This window comes from Triticum urartu, chromosome 6, assembly GCF_003073215.2.
Source record: "Triticum urartu cultivar G1812 chromosome 6, Tu2.1, whole genome shotgun sequence".
NCBI classification, from domain to species: Eukaryota; Viridiplantae; Streptophyta; class Magnoliopsida; order Poales; family Poaceae; genus Triticum; species Triticum urartu.
In genome coordinates this window covers 441,799,331-441,814,525 of record NC_053027.1, presented here as the reverse complement: position 1 = coordinate 441,814,525, position 15,195 = coordinate 441,799,331, and the positions used below count along the sequence as shown (strand labels likewise).

The 15,195-nt window shown below is 46.2% G+C and overlaps 1 protein-coding gene across 2 annotated transcripts; it reads right to left on the bottom strand.

The window, feature by feature from the left end:
- Positions 1–303: 303 nt before the first annotated feature.
- Positions 304–8,650, bottom strand: LOC125514072 (protein indeterminate-domain 5, chloroplastic-like). Of its 2 annotated transcripts, none has more exons than XM_048679322.1 (5): positions 8,364–8,650; positions 8,200–8,265; positions 7,761–8,059; positions 6,160–6,559; positions 304–1,837 (listed from the first exon to the last, which is right to left on the bottom strand). In XM_048679322.1, the coding sequence occupies exons 3-5, from the start codon at positions 7,957–7,959 to the stop codon at positions 700–702; spliced, it is 1,737 nt and encodes a 578-aa protein (XP_048535279.1). In that variant the 5' UTR covers positions 7,960–8,059; positions 8,200–8,265; positions 8,364–8,650; the 3' UTR covers positions 304–699. The 2 variants fall into 2 exon arrangements, with proteins under 2 accessions (XP_048535279.1, XP_048535278.1); XM_048679321.1 differs by having other exon boundaries at positions 8,484–8,649.
- Positions 8,651–15,195: the final 6,545 nt, after the last annotated feature.

Here is a 15,195-nt window from a genome sequence, read left to right as displayed (position 1 = left end):
GTGGAGTTGCTCTAATGCATTCTCTTATGGCTAGCATCATCACCCCACCAAAATTGCGCCATTGATGGTTCAGCCTGGCATCCCGATGCACCAAGCGCTAACCTGCCGGCTCGCGGGAGCATTCACTACCAGGTCATAATTCTGCCCTTGTAACTAGATATAAAACCTTTTTTGCAAATACGTTTTATATTTAGTGACAAGGGAAGTATTATATTAGTAGAAAGAGAAAAACATGAATACAATATACAATGATAAAAGGAAATCTATCCGCGCAAATGCAGGCCTGATTCTGCTAGTTCATAGTGAAGAAAGAGCAAGAACAAAATAGATTGAGTTGGGGTGGTCAAGTTTTGATCATCCCTCACAAAGCGAGCTACAAACCTTACGGTATATGCAACTATCTCTTCCGGACGGTATGAATTAACCCAATTTAACAAGGTTCAACTACAGTAACAAAACATGAACAGGAAAGCAGCCACTAAATATATAGTCTCGTCTCACGGTTCCGGTTGATCTGGCTCTTCATGAATTGGTAGAGGAATCCCAACCTTGCTCTCTCAAGTCAAAAGATTTGTGCTGCCAAGTGCAAACCTTTGTAAACAGCTTGTTCCATGGATGTATGATGTATCCCAAGATCCCAACTCGCTCACTATAGGATGGAGCTTCAGCAAGCCAGCTCAATGCCTTTCTACAAGCTCTTCACTGCATCCTGCCTCCATTGAATGGCGACGAGGCCGACTTCATCTCCGCCTCCAAGAAGCTCATGTTGCTGCCGCTGTGGTTCTCTCCCCTTGCCACCGACATCCCCCTCATCATGTCCCCTCTGCCACCGACGCCAAGAAAGTCCCGCGTCACGTCCCCGCCGCCGACGCCGCCGCCACGGCCCTGGCTAAATTTGACCTCGTGCTGATCCATATCATACAGCCTCGGATCAATCATGCCGCGGCCGTTGGCGCCGCCAAACATTCCGCCACCATTGCCGCCGCCGGCCAGCGAGTTCATCAGGCTCTGCAGGTGCATCTGTCCCTGGTCGAGCATGGGTGCGCGGCCCTGCGGAACGGACGAGCCCATGAAACCACCGAACACGGACGCGCCACCGCCGTCTGCGCTTGTGCTAGAGCCCATCTGCGCCGCCTTCTGGAGCAGCGCCGTCGCCGACATCTGCGGCATCATCACGGATTGCTCGTTGTACATCCCAGAAGGAGCAACCTGGTGGTCGCCACCGGAAAAGTTCCCACCGGCGCTGAAGAACGCCGCGCCCGAATTCTCAGAACCAGCACCTCCGCCGCCGCCTCCTTCGCTGATCTGGTCATTGGCCATGTGTCCCTGACTCGCGTGGCCGTGGCTGGAGGTACCGGAGCTATTGCCACTGTTGGCGATGTATCCCAGGTTGAAAAGACCAGGAGCCGACGACGACGTGCCGCCGGAGCCGTTTCCCTGGAGATCCGGGAGCTGCATGAGGCCGTGGAACGGTTTGCCCTGCAAGAACGCGGGCGATCCATTCCCGTCGACGAACTCCTGCGCCGAGCCGAGGTGGAAGGGCGGCGCTTGTGGAGGTGGCAGGTGGCGGAAGGACGGGGCGTTGGACGACGACAGGAGGTGGTCGAGGCGGGCAGCCATGCCGCCGCCACCGCCACCGCCGAAGCGGAGGAGATCCGAGGACGCCTGGTGGTATTGACCGTGCGCGTCGTGGAGAGAGGAGCCGACCTGCGAGAGGCTGAGTGCCATGTTGGCCGCGCCGGTGGCGCCGTAGAGGTGGCCGGCCCCGGGCGGCAGCCGCGCGCTTTCCTGGGCGAGGGCGTCGCAGAAGGCCCTGTGGGTGATAAAGCTGTCCCTCCTGCATGGAAACATGCATGAGTGCATGCAGAAGTAGTTAGTGACGGTTGAGTGCTCCTATACGCATGAACATAACATGCTGCAGCCTGCAGTTGCATCATAATAGCCAAATTAAAGACAAAGTATAGGTATAGAGCGCTGCACACAGTGTAGTACTCCTATGCATGAGTTGCTTGCAAAATACTCCTATGTCAAACAAGGGTTTTATTTGCCTCATGAAATGCTAGGACTGGAATGTAAGGACAGTACTGCTTCACAGTCACACTGGGAACACGTGAAGTTGCCCAGATGCAAGCCATATATGCTGTCTTGTCATCCGTGCAAAGCCAACAGTGTAGTACCAAATATTCTGTATTTTTTACAGCATGTTGCATATAGAAAAAACTTGGGTGCACTGTACCCCCTCAGCAAAAAAAAACGGGCGTGGACGGGCAGCTGAGTACAGTATAGCCACTTTTGTTTAGAGGAAAAAAAAGCATCTATGCATGCATATATATAAGGGGTGTGACTACCATGAATTGTTTGACGAAGATCTCAATATTTGTGCCAGCTAATAAGTATATCAGATGTAATCATAATCATAGCGGTAGGATGTGTGTGCGTGCGTTCATAAGACTAGTCACACTGGGGACTAACTTAGAGTAGTAACATGCATATGTTACTAGTCTATATTACTACCTCCACAATGGGTAGTAACATATGTATTGTCTCATGAATCACTTCATTTATTAGGTTGTAGACTTATCTTTTCTTAATATGTGTGATGTTATTGTAAGTAGCTATGTTACCACATGCCTCTCTTTCTTCATTAATTACATGTCACATAATCTATTTTGTCTAGATAAGTGTGATGTTACCATCTACTCCCTCCGTTCCACAATGTAGTGCTTCCTCTATTCACGTGCTTCAACTTTGACCGTAAATTTAACTATCAAGACCGATTGCGGCGGGAGCAAAAATTATATCAGTGAATTCGTATTCGAAAGAAGTTTTCAATTATATAATTTTTTCTCCCGCCCCAGTTGGTCTCGTTGGTTAAATTTATGGTCAAAGTTGAACCTCGAGAAGCGCGGGCGCACTATATTTTGGAATGGAGGGAGTACTATGTTACTCCTACCGTGGGTAGTCTAAAGATAAGTGTATGTGCGTGAATCTAAGCATATGCGATTGTACTGTGTTAAGAAAAATATGATGAATTGTTGTACGTCAATGGTATATTTTTATCTTTTATTTATAAGTGTGTATTGGATGTCAAAAATTGTCTGGCGATCATGTAACCAGTTTAACTGTTGGATAATCCACAATTTATGTCTCTTTCCCTCTCTTTTGGAATTTTAGCTTGCCTTCTTGAAATTTTCCATCTATATGATTGTATCCATAGTAAGCAAGGGTAAACAAAAGAAATATGAAACAAGTTGCTAAAATAAACCTTACAGATCCATTTAAGGGATTTTTTTGGTTCAAAGGATTTTCAAAGAAATATTGGAGGATTCATTGAAGAGATATTTTTGGTTCAAAGGATTTCCAAAGAAATATTGACGTAATTCATTTAAGGGATTTTTTGGTTCAAAGGAAGAAATATTGGAGGATTGGAATCCTTACGGATTTTTCATTTGAAAGTTCAGATTTTGTAATCTTATTACTACTCCCTCCATTCCTAAATATTTGTCTTTCTAGAGATTTCAACAAGTGACTACATACAGAGCAAAATGAGTGAATCTATATTCTAGAATATGTGTATATACATCCGTATGTGATAGTCCATTTGAAATCTCTAAAAAAACAAATATTTAGGAACAGAGGGAGTATTTGGTTTGCATGGCCTTGTCCTATTGTATCACACACTATAGATGTTAAAACTATGCAGTAGTAGAGAGCTGTGTGCATCAATCGATGCTATATCTTAAAAAGGGAAGTTCTCCAATATAGGCTGTTTGATACATAGGACTAAATCCGATAAGAAATTGTCCTACGGATTTCTTTGCACTTCACATGAAAAATAGCGGCCAGTCAAGAATCTTTTGTCTTTCCTGCGACGTGATCAAACAAACCAAGCCCTATAGAATTCGAATGGGCATGATATTTCAATCTTGCAATTTTCCTATTCCTGTGTTTTAGGATCATACAAATCAAAGTGGCCTTTAATGTTTCGCGAAATCTCGTTCCTTGAATCTGTCTCCCCGTGACATCAAATTGCAAGTCTAATTTCACTCCAAAGTGAATCAAACTGAGCTTAAGTGACTGCTTATTATCCCATATTAACAAATATTAGTTTTATTATTGTACTTTTTATGTTTCTAATGCATAAAGTGTTACAAAATTATCCAAACTATAATGAGTTTTGTTTATGTTTTCACCTATAGTGAGAGATGAGTTAATGAGAAGCCTTTACTTTTCTTTTTCAATGTTAGATAAGTTCTATGGATCCCTCAATCTTTTTTTAATGTGGATAAAAGTGAGGGACCTTTGCTGAACTTTAGTCACTCCATGAATCAACAACCCCATAGTTTACGCGGATTTAATAAGCATCACATATATGTCCTGTAATAAACTTTTAATAAGTACTCTTGCCGCTATATTTACATCACTTTACCCACAAAAGTCTCGCCTTCCCTCAGTTTTTTTTTCATAATTGCATATTCTAGGGCGTTACGAGAATTTAATTACTTGAGGCGAATATTCATCGCACGCTAACGCAAAATTAAAGTATAGTCTCTATGAAGCTCTTTGTAACACTTATTTTCAATCAGATAATATGTCCCTAAATTATACTTATACATTCGAGTCTGTGGTGTAGGATCTGACTGTAGCTGTTGGTTTCACTTCTTTCACACTCAATGACAGCTCGAGATCCCAGAAACTCATGTCAATCAAGGAGGAAAAGGAGGAAACAAGTTAAGCGGGTTGCTTCTCATGTTATGCTAGTACTAGTAGCTACGGATCGGATGGCTAGATTCCTCACAGGAGAGAGCTTCCAAGGAGAAAAGGCAGCAAGGCACAAATTTGCGCGGTTAGCTGACACTAGGGTTTCCATGGGGTAAGCACCTCAGAAGACTTGATTTGCAGTAAAGCTCGCATCCCGAGTAACCAATCAAGAATTACTGGATCCGGAAGAAGATGAGAGGAAAAACAAGGGCTGCTGTACCGATCCCTAGCTAGGAGTAGGGGAGAGGGGGTCCCGGGTCCTTGAGAATTATTGATCTGAATGAGATGTTGCATGAAGAGAGCAGTTGCCGTGAAAAGAAAATGATTAAAATTCATATCTCAATCAAGGCAGCTTCTGCCGATACATCCCATATACGCCTCCTCCCCATTAGAGAAATGTGTGCCGAGCTAGTGAAAGATAGGGTCACCAACCCGCTCCAGCCCAGATGCTTCAATGATGTAGAGAGAGAGAGAGAGAGAGAGAGAGAGAGAGAGAGAGAGAATCTCGCTGTGCTGCTAGCTCCTGAGAATTGCACCCACGTGAAGGGTTGTGAGGGCCTGGATCGAGTAAACGTATCCAAGGAAAAGCTGTGAAGTGTGTGAACCTGGCCGTGCTAGCTCTGATCGAGCTTCTGGCACGGCCAACGGAAGGCACTGCGCCGCATCTAGCTACGCAGCCAGCTCACATGACAATGCGGGCAGACCAGCTTGCTTACGTGGCGACCCAATTGTGGGAGTATGTCAGTGTGTGTGTAACGTGCGTGTACGTGTGCCCATGCTCTCGTGCTTGGGCGAAGATTGTGCTACATTGACGTCCCGGGGTAATCATCCAAGCAGCAGTGTGGCCTGTGACGCACGCGTACGGCGTGCATCTGTACTCGTGCAAGGGAATACAACCAAGATGCATATGGTAGGTAGTAAGATAACTACACGAATTAGCTGGGAACACTTGCATCACGTGTGTGTGACTGTGTACGCAGGTTCCCATTCGGTTAATTCCCAGATTTATCTTGTCCCCCCGTACGTGTGGCATTCTCTCTCCGTCTTTCCCACTCTTCCACGGGCATGCAAACCTTCCCTTAAACAAATTAAGCATGCACTAGAGAAGCGCGCGACAGTTCAGACAAAACCCTAACCCGGCCCTCACTCAGCAGGTTTTGGGTCACCACTCACCAGCACAAAAGGTCATCCATCGATCGAAAGACGGCACGTAGACCATGAAAAATGGGAGTATTCAATATCTTTGCCGCCTGGGTGCGTGCATGCATGCAATGCCGAGACCAACGCAGATTTGTCCTTGGCAAAACCGTGCGTGCATGCATGTGTGCGGCGGTGCGTACGTAAGGCAGGTATAACGAGCGAGCAACGGGAGGTAGTAGCAAGTACGTGCGTACATACCGTGAGAATAGGGTGCCGCAGTCGCAGCGGTACTCGCGGGTGCCGCAGATCTTGGAGTGCGCCTTCCAGTCGGACTGCACGGCGTAGCGCTTGGCGCACTTGTCGCACTTCCACTTCTTCTCGCCGTGCTTGCGGCAGAAGTGCTTCTTGATGCCGGTGAGGTCGCCCAGCGCGCGGCCGGGCTCGTGGTGCACGCACGTCGGCTCCGGGCACAGGTACACCCGCCGCCGCTGCACCTGGTTCGGGTCCTTCTGCTTCAGCTTCCACGGCAGGTTGTGCCCGCGCCGGTGCAGCTGCAGGTTCTGCTCCCGCTGGAACCCCTTGTTGCACACCTCGCACACGAACCGGTTCGTCGCCATCAGCGTCTTGGGCGACAGCGCGATTACCTCCGCGTCAGGGTCTGCATGTATGTTATGTATCAATGCAACATAACCAACTCAATTGCACATCTGATATCGATCGATCACTAGAATTAATGTAGGTAGTGAGCAACTGAGCATGCATAGTAACGGTTGTGCATTAACATGCACAATGAGCTTGAAATGGTAGGGGCACAGAAGTTGCCATGTTTTGCAAACAAGTACTAATGCGTGATAAGGCAACGGTGCGCGATTAGCTTATGACTAATAATGGTGCATGGTGTGAGGGAGAGAGGTAGCAGTTAACGTACTGCTGGTGTTTCTTCCTTTGGTTTTGGTGAGGAAGGGACAAATGGAGGCAACAAAGGGGAGAATATTTGCATGAGACTTCGGGGAAGAAAACACGCAAAAGGGCATTTGCAGCAACTAATATAGGGAACAAAGGAATTGACGACGATCGCGTCATGGCCCCTATACTATCTCTGTATCTCTCATAATTGGCAAGAGGAACAAGGAGCAAAAGGGTGAAGAGGATAACAGCTCATGTACATGGAATCTTGCAAGAAAACTTTTATTTTTTTTCTCCAATTTGAACTGGTAGTACTCGTGACCCGTGAGTCCGCACTGACAGTTTATTCCAAGGAATTTTACTTGGAACGCACAAGGAATTACGTACGCAAACTCGTATATCTACCGAGGTTGGAATGAGTAAAAAAAGGGAATAAGAATGAACAGGATGAATACTAGGAATAATTAGGTTTTCCCCTAGTCTACTATTCAGGTGAGACTACAAGCAGCTTTAAATGAAGTATACAGTGAGTAAAAAGATGTGACGACCACATCCAGCATGGTTTGGATCGAGGTAGCTCACGGAAGAAATTCACTCGACAAGGGGCCGGGAGAGAGAACTGGAACTGAAGAACATATGGGACCATTTTCATTCCATATAAATCCAGTGAAAACAAATCTTGGGCTCTAACGCAACTCCTATTTAAGGAGGCGTCTCTTCTGTTGTGAATCGAAATTTCGAAATCAAGAAACAAGGGCCAGATAAAGTAAGATCGACAGAAGGAGAAACCACAAGCCCTTGAGAGAGTTGCCGTTCTTGCATCTAAGATCTCTCCGATGGAAACTCCTAGCAGAATGATCTAGAAAAAAGTCCTAGCAGTTCCAAGCGAGGTCCGCTAGGAGATGCTATGCATGCACGAATGGAATTGCATGAAGGGCAGTTTCTTATCATACCTGGCATGGTCCTCTTCTTCTTCACCGGTGGCGCCGCCACGGCCGCCTGGTCTGGCCCCGCCGTCAACAGCGCGCTGGGCGGCGCGACGACATGCTGCCGCTGCTGCTGGGCGAGCAGCGGCTTCATCTGGTCCTGCTGGTGCCCTTCCCTAATCCCGAACAGCGCCGCGACAGCCGCCGCCGATGAATTGGATGCCATCGCCGCTCAGATTCACCCTTTCTGCAGCTGCTCACCGGCAACAGGGTAACCTTTCCCTTTTGGTAGCCCGGTGTTGGAACTAGCAGCAAATTTCCCCTCACTTCAAGAAAAAGCAGCGCTTTCCATGAGAGACATGCCAAGAACAAACTCAGGAAACGTGCAAAGAAGAAGAGGCCAGAAAGCTGTCCCTCGGACGAGGATGGAGGAAAACACCAAAGATAAAGGTAGAGAAGGCGATACCTATCTCATATGTGTGTTTGTGTCTTTGCCTGGCCGGAATCGATCTGAAGCTTGGACAAGAAGAAGCTGGGGGGGAGGGGGAAGAAGAAAAACTCCAAAGGGTTAGGGCTCAATCGCGGAACGAGGATGAACAAACGAACAAACTCCCGCAGTGAAATCCAAACCAGCAGTTGCACTCAGAAACAAGCAAGCTAGAGCGGGAGAACAAATCGAAGCTCGCAAGCACCCAAACCCACACGCGCGCGCACGCAGAGAGAAACGAGGGCTTTGTTTCTTCCCCATACCTCTCTGTCTCCCCGGCTCTTATCTATCCCTTGCGCTGCTGCCGCATGCTACTAGCGGCTACTAGTCGTCTTCTTGCTTGCTCTCGAGACAAGGGGGAGAAGAAGAAGAGGAGACGAGGAAGAGGAGGAGGGAGAGGGTATGGAGGAGGCTAATAAGAAGGTTGCTGTCTGATTCCTTTCGTTCATATCGTTGTCATGCTTTTCCCTATCGCCTTTTGCCCCCTCCTTTCCACACTGGCTACTGTACGCTCCTCTGCTACGCTACTACGTACGCCCGCAGCTCTTTGTCACGGACGGCATACGAGCATACGGAGTAGAATGGTAGTCTGGTGTATACGTTGAATGTACTGCTGTAAATTGGGTTTGTAATCGCATGTACAGCTCAGAGAAATTAAGGGAGTGAGTACGAGTGAGTACAGCGGCACAGTCGATGGAGTGGAGCGAGCGAGCGTCGTCGAGCGGCTGTGGAGTGTGGACCAGGGGTCCACCGACTGTGGGGAGGGGGCTTGCCCGGCGGGCGGGCCCCGCGCTCACGCACACGGGTCGTGAAGCGGCTGAGGATTTGGGTCCACCGACACTAGCCGACGTAGGCCGACGCACCACGCACACGGGCGTTGGATTTATGTATGCATCACAGCTTGCTCACGTCTGGATATGTGCGATGCTAACTCTACGCACCTTAATCACGCCCGCATGCATCTCAACCAACGGTTCAACAATGGTCAGAGACCAAGGACAACGGCACGGCTGTAATAGTTACCTATCCGTGCACCATCGATTTACTGGTTTTTTTTTACGTATTCACTTTGCCTCTAAGCATGCCCATACATCAGTAAGAGAGTAGAAATATTTGCGGGTAATATACGGGACCACCTATACGGTAGTCATCAATATAAGAAAAATGCTTTTAGTCGATTTTATGAGAGCCGTCCGATTGAGCTCCAAGGGCACTCATGCTTTCCTCCTCCTCTGGGTATCACTGTTTATCTTCTTTCTTAAAGCATAGAGACGATCTCTTCCCCTCCTTTCCCCTGGTCCGCCCTCCCGCCTCGTCTCCTACAAGTTCTCACACACATTGGACAGAGGTCTACCAACACTCGCATGCGAACCACCTTCCTCACCTATAGCTTCGACGCCACGACCCGCGGAAGACTTCTACCTCCCCATCTCAGGCTTGCGGATTCACTCTTCTTCAACAAAATCGACAGCTGTGATTTTGATTTTAAGGCAACCGAGGAATAGCTAAAGCGTCCGTTTATAAATATCAAGATGATATCAATTACACTCATCCTCTGCAAGTACACAAATATCAATAATAGGTCGAGATAGCGAGAATGCACTCGGCCAAGAAACATTAAAAATAAGTGAAAAACGCAAAGACAACCGATGCATCAAACAACTTGCAACAAACAAGCAACAACACCATCCGTCGTCCTTGACAGCAAACGAGCTACGAGGAAGGTTTCCGCGAGCCAACCACTCAGGGTCAGATATTGGGTTTCACCATGAAGAGCATGTTTGAATAGACTCCATAGCAATGCCTTCAAAAAAGACACATATTAATGATATTTTTCGACCGGGCTATCACCCCTTTCCATTAATTTCTTAATGAAAATATTTTCAGTACACAGATTAATGATATGTTGTGGCTTTTGTATCTCAGTTTGTCTACATTTGCAAGAATAAATATACATGGGTTAATTTTTTTGAGCTATATATACATGGGTTAGTGGTAATAGGGCGTACGATGCTATAGGCTATGGCTCCTCAATCTGGCCTTGGACACTACCAAAACTGAGCCCGGTGGAAAACGCCCCACGGGTACTTTAGCCAGAAATGTCACGAGTGCGCCTAGCTACCTGCGCCGAGTACCATTTGGCTTGGCCATAGGCAGGTCCAAGCAGTCGCACTGGTACGCATGGATGGCATCCATGTCTTTTCTCTCGCACGGGCACCACAGATTTGGACAAAATTTGGTTCTCCACACCCCACAGCCACAGGTAGGTACGTACGAGGCCGTGAGCTTCGGGCGGTGCCATGCAGTGCAGGCGTAGGTACGGGCTCGGTGAGAGACCTTCGTCCGTGTCGAGTCCATACGTCACGCTGTGACTGCATGTACACATCGGTCTCTCTATCCCCGTGCGTCGCCTCGTCGCCGATCTCGGCGTATGCCGTCATGGCCTTCAACTCCCGTTGAAATTATGTGCTCTCCCGCTCGGCCGTCGTCGTTGATGGAGCTCCACGAAGTTCACGTGCGCTAACTCGTTCAGTAATGTGTCTCCTGTGAACCTCCGCAAACACAGAGATCGGGCTGGCCATGAAAAACCCAGCTTGGTACGAAACTTTTTAGTTAGAACTCGGAAGCAATTGCCTCGTATGATGTACTCTCTCCGTTGACCATCGTAAGATGTTTTGGATATGTTTCAGTACGGACTACAAACGAAATAAAATGAGTGAACAAACATGCTAAAATGTGTTCATATACATCTGATTTGGAAACATGTAGAATATCTTATACAGTAAAAATTAACAGAGGGAATAATAATTACGCAAGAAACAGTTCACCAGTTAATTATGGAAAACGTGACTAAAACCGATACAGCTGCCCCACCATCGGGGTACTACCGGCCGACCAAGCACACAACAAGAGACGTCACACACATTGTCGAGAAGAAGACACCATCAACATGACGAACTAACGAATTACTCCACAAAAAGGTCAACATGTATGGAGTCCCCAGGTAACCGGGTAAGGTTTAGTGTCCTCTCGGCGTTTCATCATAGTTGATTCCTTATCCATGGCGATCTACCACTGCCAAGTTCCCATCGGTCTGCAGATCGACTCATGTTGCCCCCTCCCCCCTCGCGGCCGCCTTTTAACCCTCATGGCCTTGCCCCTTGCCCAAGGGTTTGAGATCGTGACGGCGTCGTATTCTGATGCAAACTCATCCACGAACATGGGTTCGCAGTGAGCAAACCTTGGGGACCTTGGTGTCTTCTTCGACAAACTTGATTTTTAGAAGATTATTTTACAATGTATGTGATCGTTGATGAGGAGGAGCAGGAGCTCTAGGAGGGAGTTTGCTTACTAACCCTAACTCGAGTGCAGACATATACGTCCTTCAGTCGAGCGCCTTCTTCTGCGAGATGCGTGTTGCGTAGAATCTCAAACAAGGTTCCACTTTCGGGCGACCGGGGTCAACTTGCTCATCGTGCAAGTCTCATGTCTCGGTAATTGGGAGTGGGTCATGGAGTAAGGATTGCGGTTCTTCCACTTCTCGGAAATACTTTTGCACCCATACGATAGATTCACCAACAAAGAGGAAGTGACGACAAATTCCATGCCTATATGGCTACGAACCCACAAGCTGGAAGAGGGCTTTTGCAAGAAGGAAGTAGTGGAGAAATTGATCAACAAAGCTTCAGAAAGCCAGGAGATAAGGATCTCTGATAACACTAGGGGCGATTATACATGAGTGTGTGTTCGTCACGACATCCACGAGATGCGTGCTGCATGGAACCTCGCACAAGGGGTGCACTTTCGGGCGATTTGGTTCAACATGTTCATCATGCAAGTCTCATGTCTCGGTAATTGAGAGCGGATCATGGAGCAAGGGCCACGGCTCTTCCTAGGGAATACTTTTGCACCCATACAATGGATTTACAAACAAAGAGGAAGACAAATTCCACGCCCATATGGCTACAAATCCACAAGTTGCTAGAGGGCTTTTGCAAGAAGAAACTAGTGGGGAAATTGGTCAACAAAGCTTCAAAAATCCCAGAGATAAGGATCTCCGGCAACACTCAGGGTGATTATATATGAGTGCGCGCTCTTCATGACATCCGAGAGCAGCTCACGAAACACACTAGTATTGTCAGAGAAAAGGAAGAACGTGTATAAAATGTCAGGTACGAAAAGCTTGCATGGTTCTATCAAGCATGCAGGGGCATTGGTCATGATAAGTAGGAGTGTGGCTCCGGTGTCTATGAAATGAAAGATCTAAAATTTGGGGACTAGCTTTACATTTATCCACCAAGTCGCATAATAACCACCTAATTATACCATCCAACATAACACTACCTTGCATTCTCCTTCGCATCTCCCACGAAAAAGAATCCTTAGGGCACTGTCACGGTTGAAAAGTTTTATAAATTAAGGTTGGAGTTGTCAAGATCTATCAGCTAACAAAATTAAGGATGGGTAAGTTTTAGCAATTATGGTTGAAACTATTTATGAACCTGTTACAATCACCAAGTTGTCCACAACTGTAGACAAGACTATTCAAATAGATTTAACCCTACAGACTGCACCAATGTACCCACACATATGATCGAATCTTGATGCCATGTGCCAAAACACATATTCCGTGGAAATCACATGTTCATTTGGGTATGTTGGTAGAGAGATCGACTCTGCACTTTCAAATGCAACAAAGCAAGTCCAGGAAGCCACCCAATTGAGTTTAAACCTAATCGGGAGTCCGCCCATAGATCTGAGTTGGACTCAACCGTATGCACGAGGGGCTACGACTGACTAGAGCCCCAAACTAGGAATAACAGCCCTACTGCGCAAGATATGCATGCGAGCCATCAGGGGAACCCCCTCTAACGGTAAAATAGTAGCATCATTCAGAATCGCCTCATTTGTACCTACAAAACAAGTTGTATGTGTATGCTCCAAATGAAAAACCAGCTTGCGGCCCCTGGACAGGTGACGAGTCCAATGTTTTTGACTTTCCATTATGTTACACCTTTTGGCCCTGTTTGATTCAGCTTTTATCAACGGATTCCGCTGCCGCGCAGCAGAATCTGAACCAAAGGGCGAACCCAGCAGAATCTGATTCCAGAAATCCGTTGCTAAAATCTGAACGAAAAGCAGAAGTAGCCCAGGACGTGCTTTCCAAAATCTGATTTCGCCGCGGGCCAAAATCTGAAAAAGCTGTATCAACTAGTTTGCCAAATGACCTACATCTTTTTCACATCAGATTTTCCATAGCTGTTTTTCCACAACAGATTTTTTACAGCTGCTTTTAGAAATTCACAACCGAACCAAACAGGGCCTTTATTCCATACCTTAGTTTTACGATTATCTAGATTTTACTATGTTTGTGCGCTCTTTTTATTTGTTTTCGCCAGGATTCCTTCCACAGAAGTATTTGAAGGCTCAAGGAAAAATCCCAACACTATGGTATTAAAATCACATTAATAGGGAAAACAAAATACTATACTAAAATAAATAAATAAATGGGACCGCGTGCACTATAGTAGAAGAAGGGGACTTGGGTGAGCAACGGCGCACGGTATGACCGCGAGCACTTGTATTGCTAGTCGTACAACTCGCTGCCGCCCCTGCATGGTCTAGTATTTTACTCCTGCGCAATCGGATCGTGGATCAGATGTCTACAGCCACAATAAAATCTTCTAGAACGAAGAACACTATCCTTCGGAAGGATTCCAGAGGGACAATTGATAGAAGGGCTCTGTCGTGGCATCATCCCATAGAGGGCATCATCATCATCCGTCTATGCCATCACCTTCTCTTTGTAATACATTAGAACGTGTGGATCCATTTTTGTATTACTTTAGCACTTCATGCATGTTTACCTTGATTCATTCCATGATGCTTATTATCTTGATGTCCGAGTAATCTCTGTAGTTCTTGAGGATGTGGAGGAACCCTAGTATGTTTAGGAACTGGATGTTGATATGATTTTACATCCTCTTTATATGTTTATATTAATGATCTTCTCGTTGTTGGGTGAAGTTGACCATTCAACATATGCCTCTTTTGTGTGAAAGGCCATTACTATTGGTGTGCGATGGTGGGTTTGCAGAGGTTTGTAATGTAGTACCTATCTCCCTCCTTGGTCATTGCAACAAGGGATAAATGAAGACAACCTTAGTTGCGTCCATCGGGAAACTTTTAATCACCATTCAGTAACCGAGTGGAGATGAACGACGGTGGAGTATGTGACATGGGGCTCAACATGAATGCACGATTTGTACTTGGCTCCGCCCACTTATGAAAACATATAAAATGGTTTAGGAATCCGAGCTTCAAATTATGCTTAGGCATAGATCGCATTACATACATACTAGTGGGGAATCCAGACTCCCTCAGAATGCTCTAGCTCTATTGATTTAAAAAATTGTTATTGCACATCTTGCGCTCTTTATTTTACTCTTGCATTTTATTACCTTGTCCATGACAACTTTGCAATATTTGAAATTTCCATTTCCACTTTACTTTGGACCACAACTAACTTGCAATAACAACATTATAAACCCTTACAAGAGACAAAGTCCATTTTCTGTGCTCCTTGTGGGATCGATACTCTTACTTCGAAAAGGCCAAAACTAAACCATGTGCACTTGTAGGCCTTCAAGCTTTTTCTGGCATCGTTGCCGGGAAGCTAAGCACTTGTGATATTTGTTTTCATTTTTTTCTTCACTAAGTTGTTTGTTGGTTCCAAGCAACCATGTCCTAGTATGGGCATATCTACCAACTCGCCGCAATGAAGCTCTCAGGGCCACCTATCAGAAATATATTTACATCATTGGGCTCAGACCTGATTATGTATCCTTTGATATTAATCCGAGCTTATTGGAATTATTGCACAATAAGAAATTTAACGGTAACAATGAATATTACCCTTGCCAACATTTGAAATTATTCGGTGAGATATGTGGGACTTATAAAATTAATGCTTTC

Bases quoted from the DNA above. Each gene is read 5' to 3' on its own strand.
- LOC125514072 (XM_048679322.1), bottom strand. From the start codon at position 7,959: ATGGCATCCAATTCATCGGCGGCGGCTGTCGCGGCGCTGTTCGGGATT. The intron at 6,560-7,760 runs GTATGATAAGAA...ACATACATGCAG, and splicing joins GAAGAAGAGGACCATGCCAG to ACCCTGACGCGGAGGTAATC. The intron at 1,838-6,159 runs GTATGTACGCAC...GTTTCCATGCAG, and splicing joins TGCGGCACCCTATTCTCACG to GAGGGACAGCTTTATCACCC.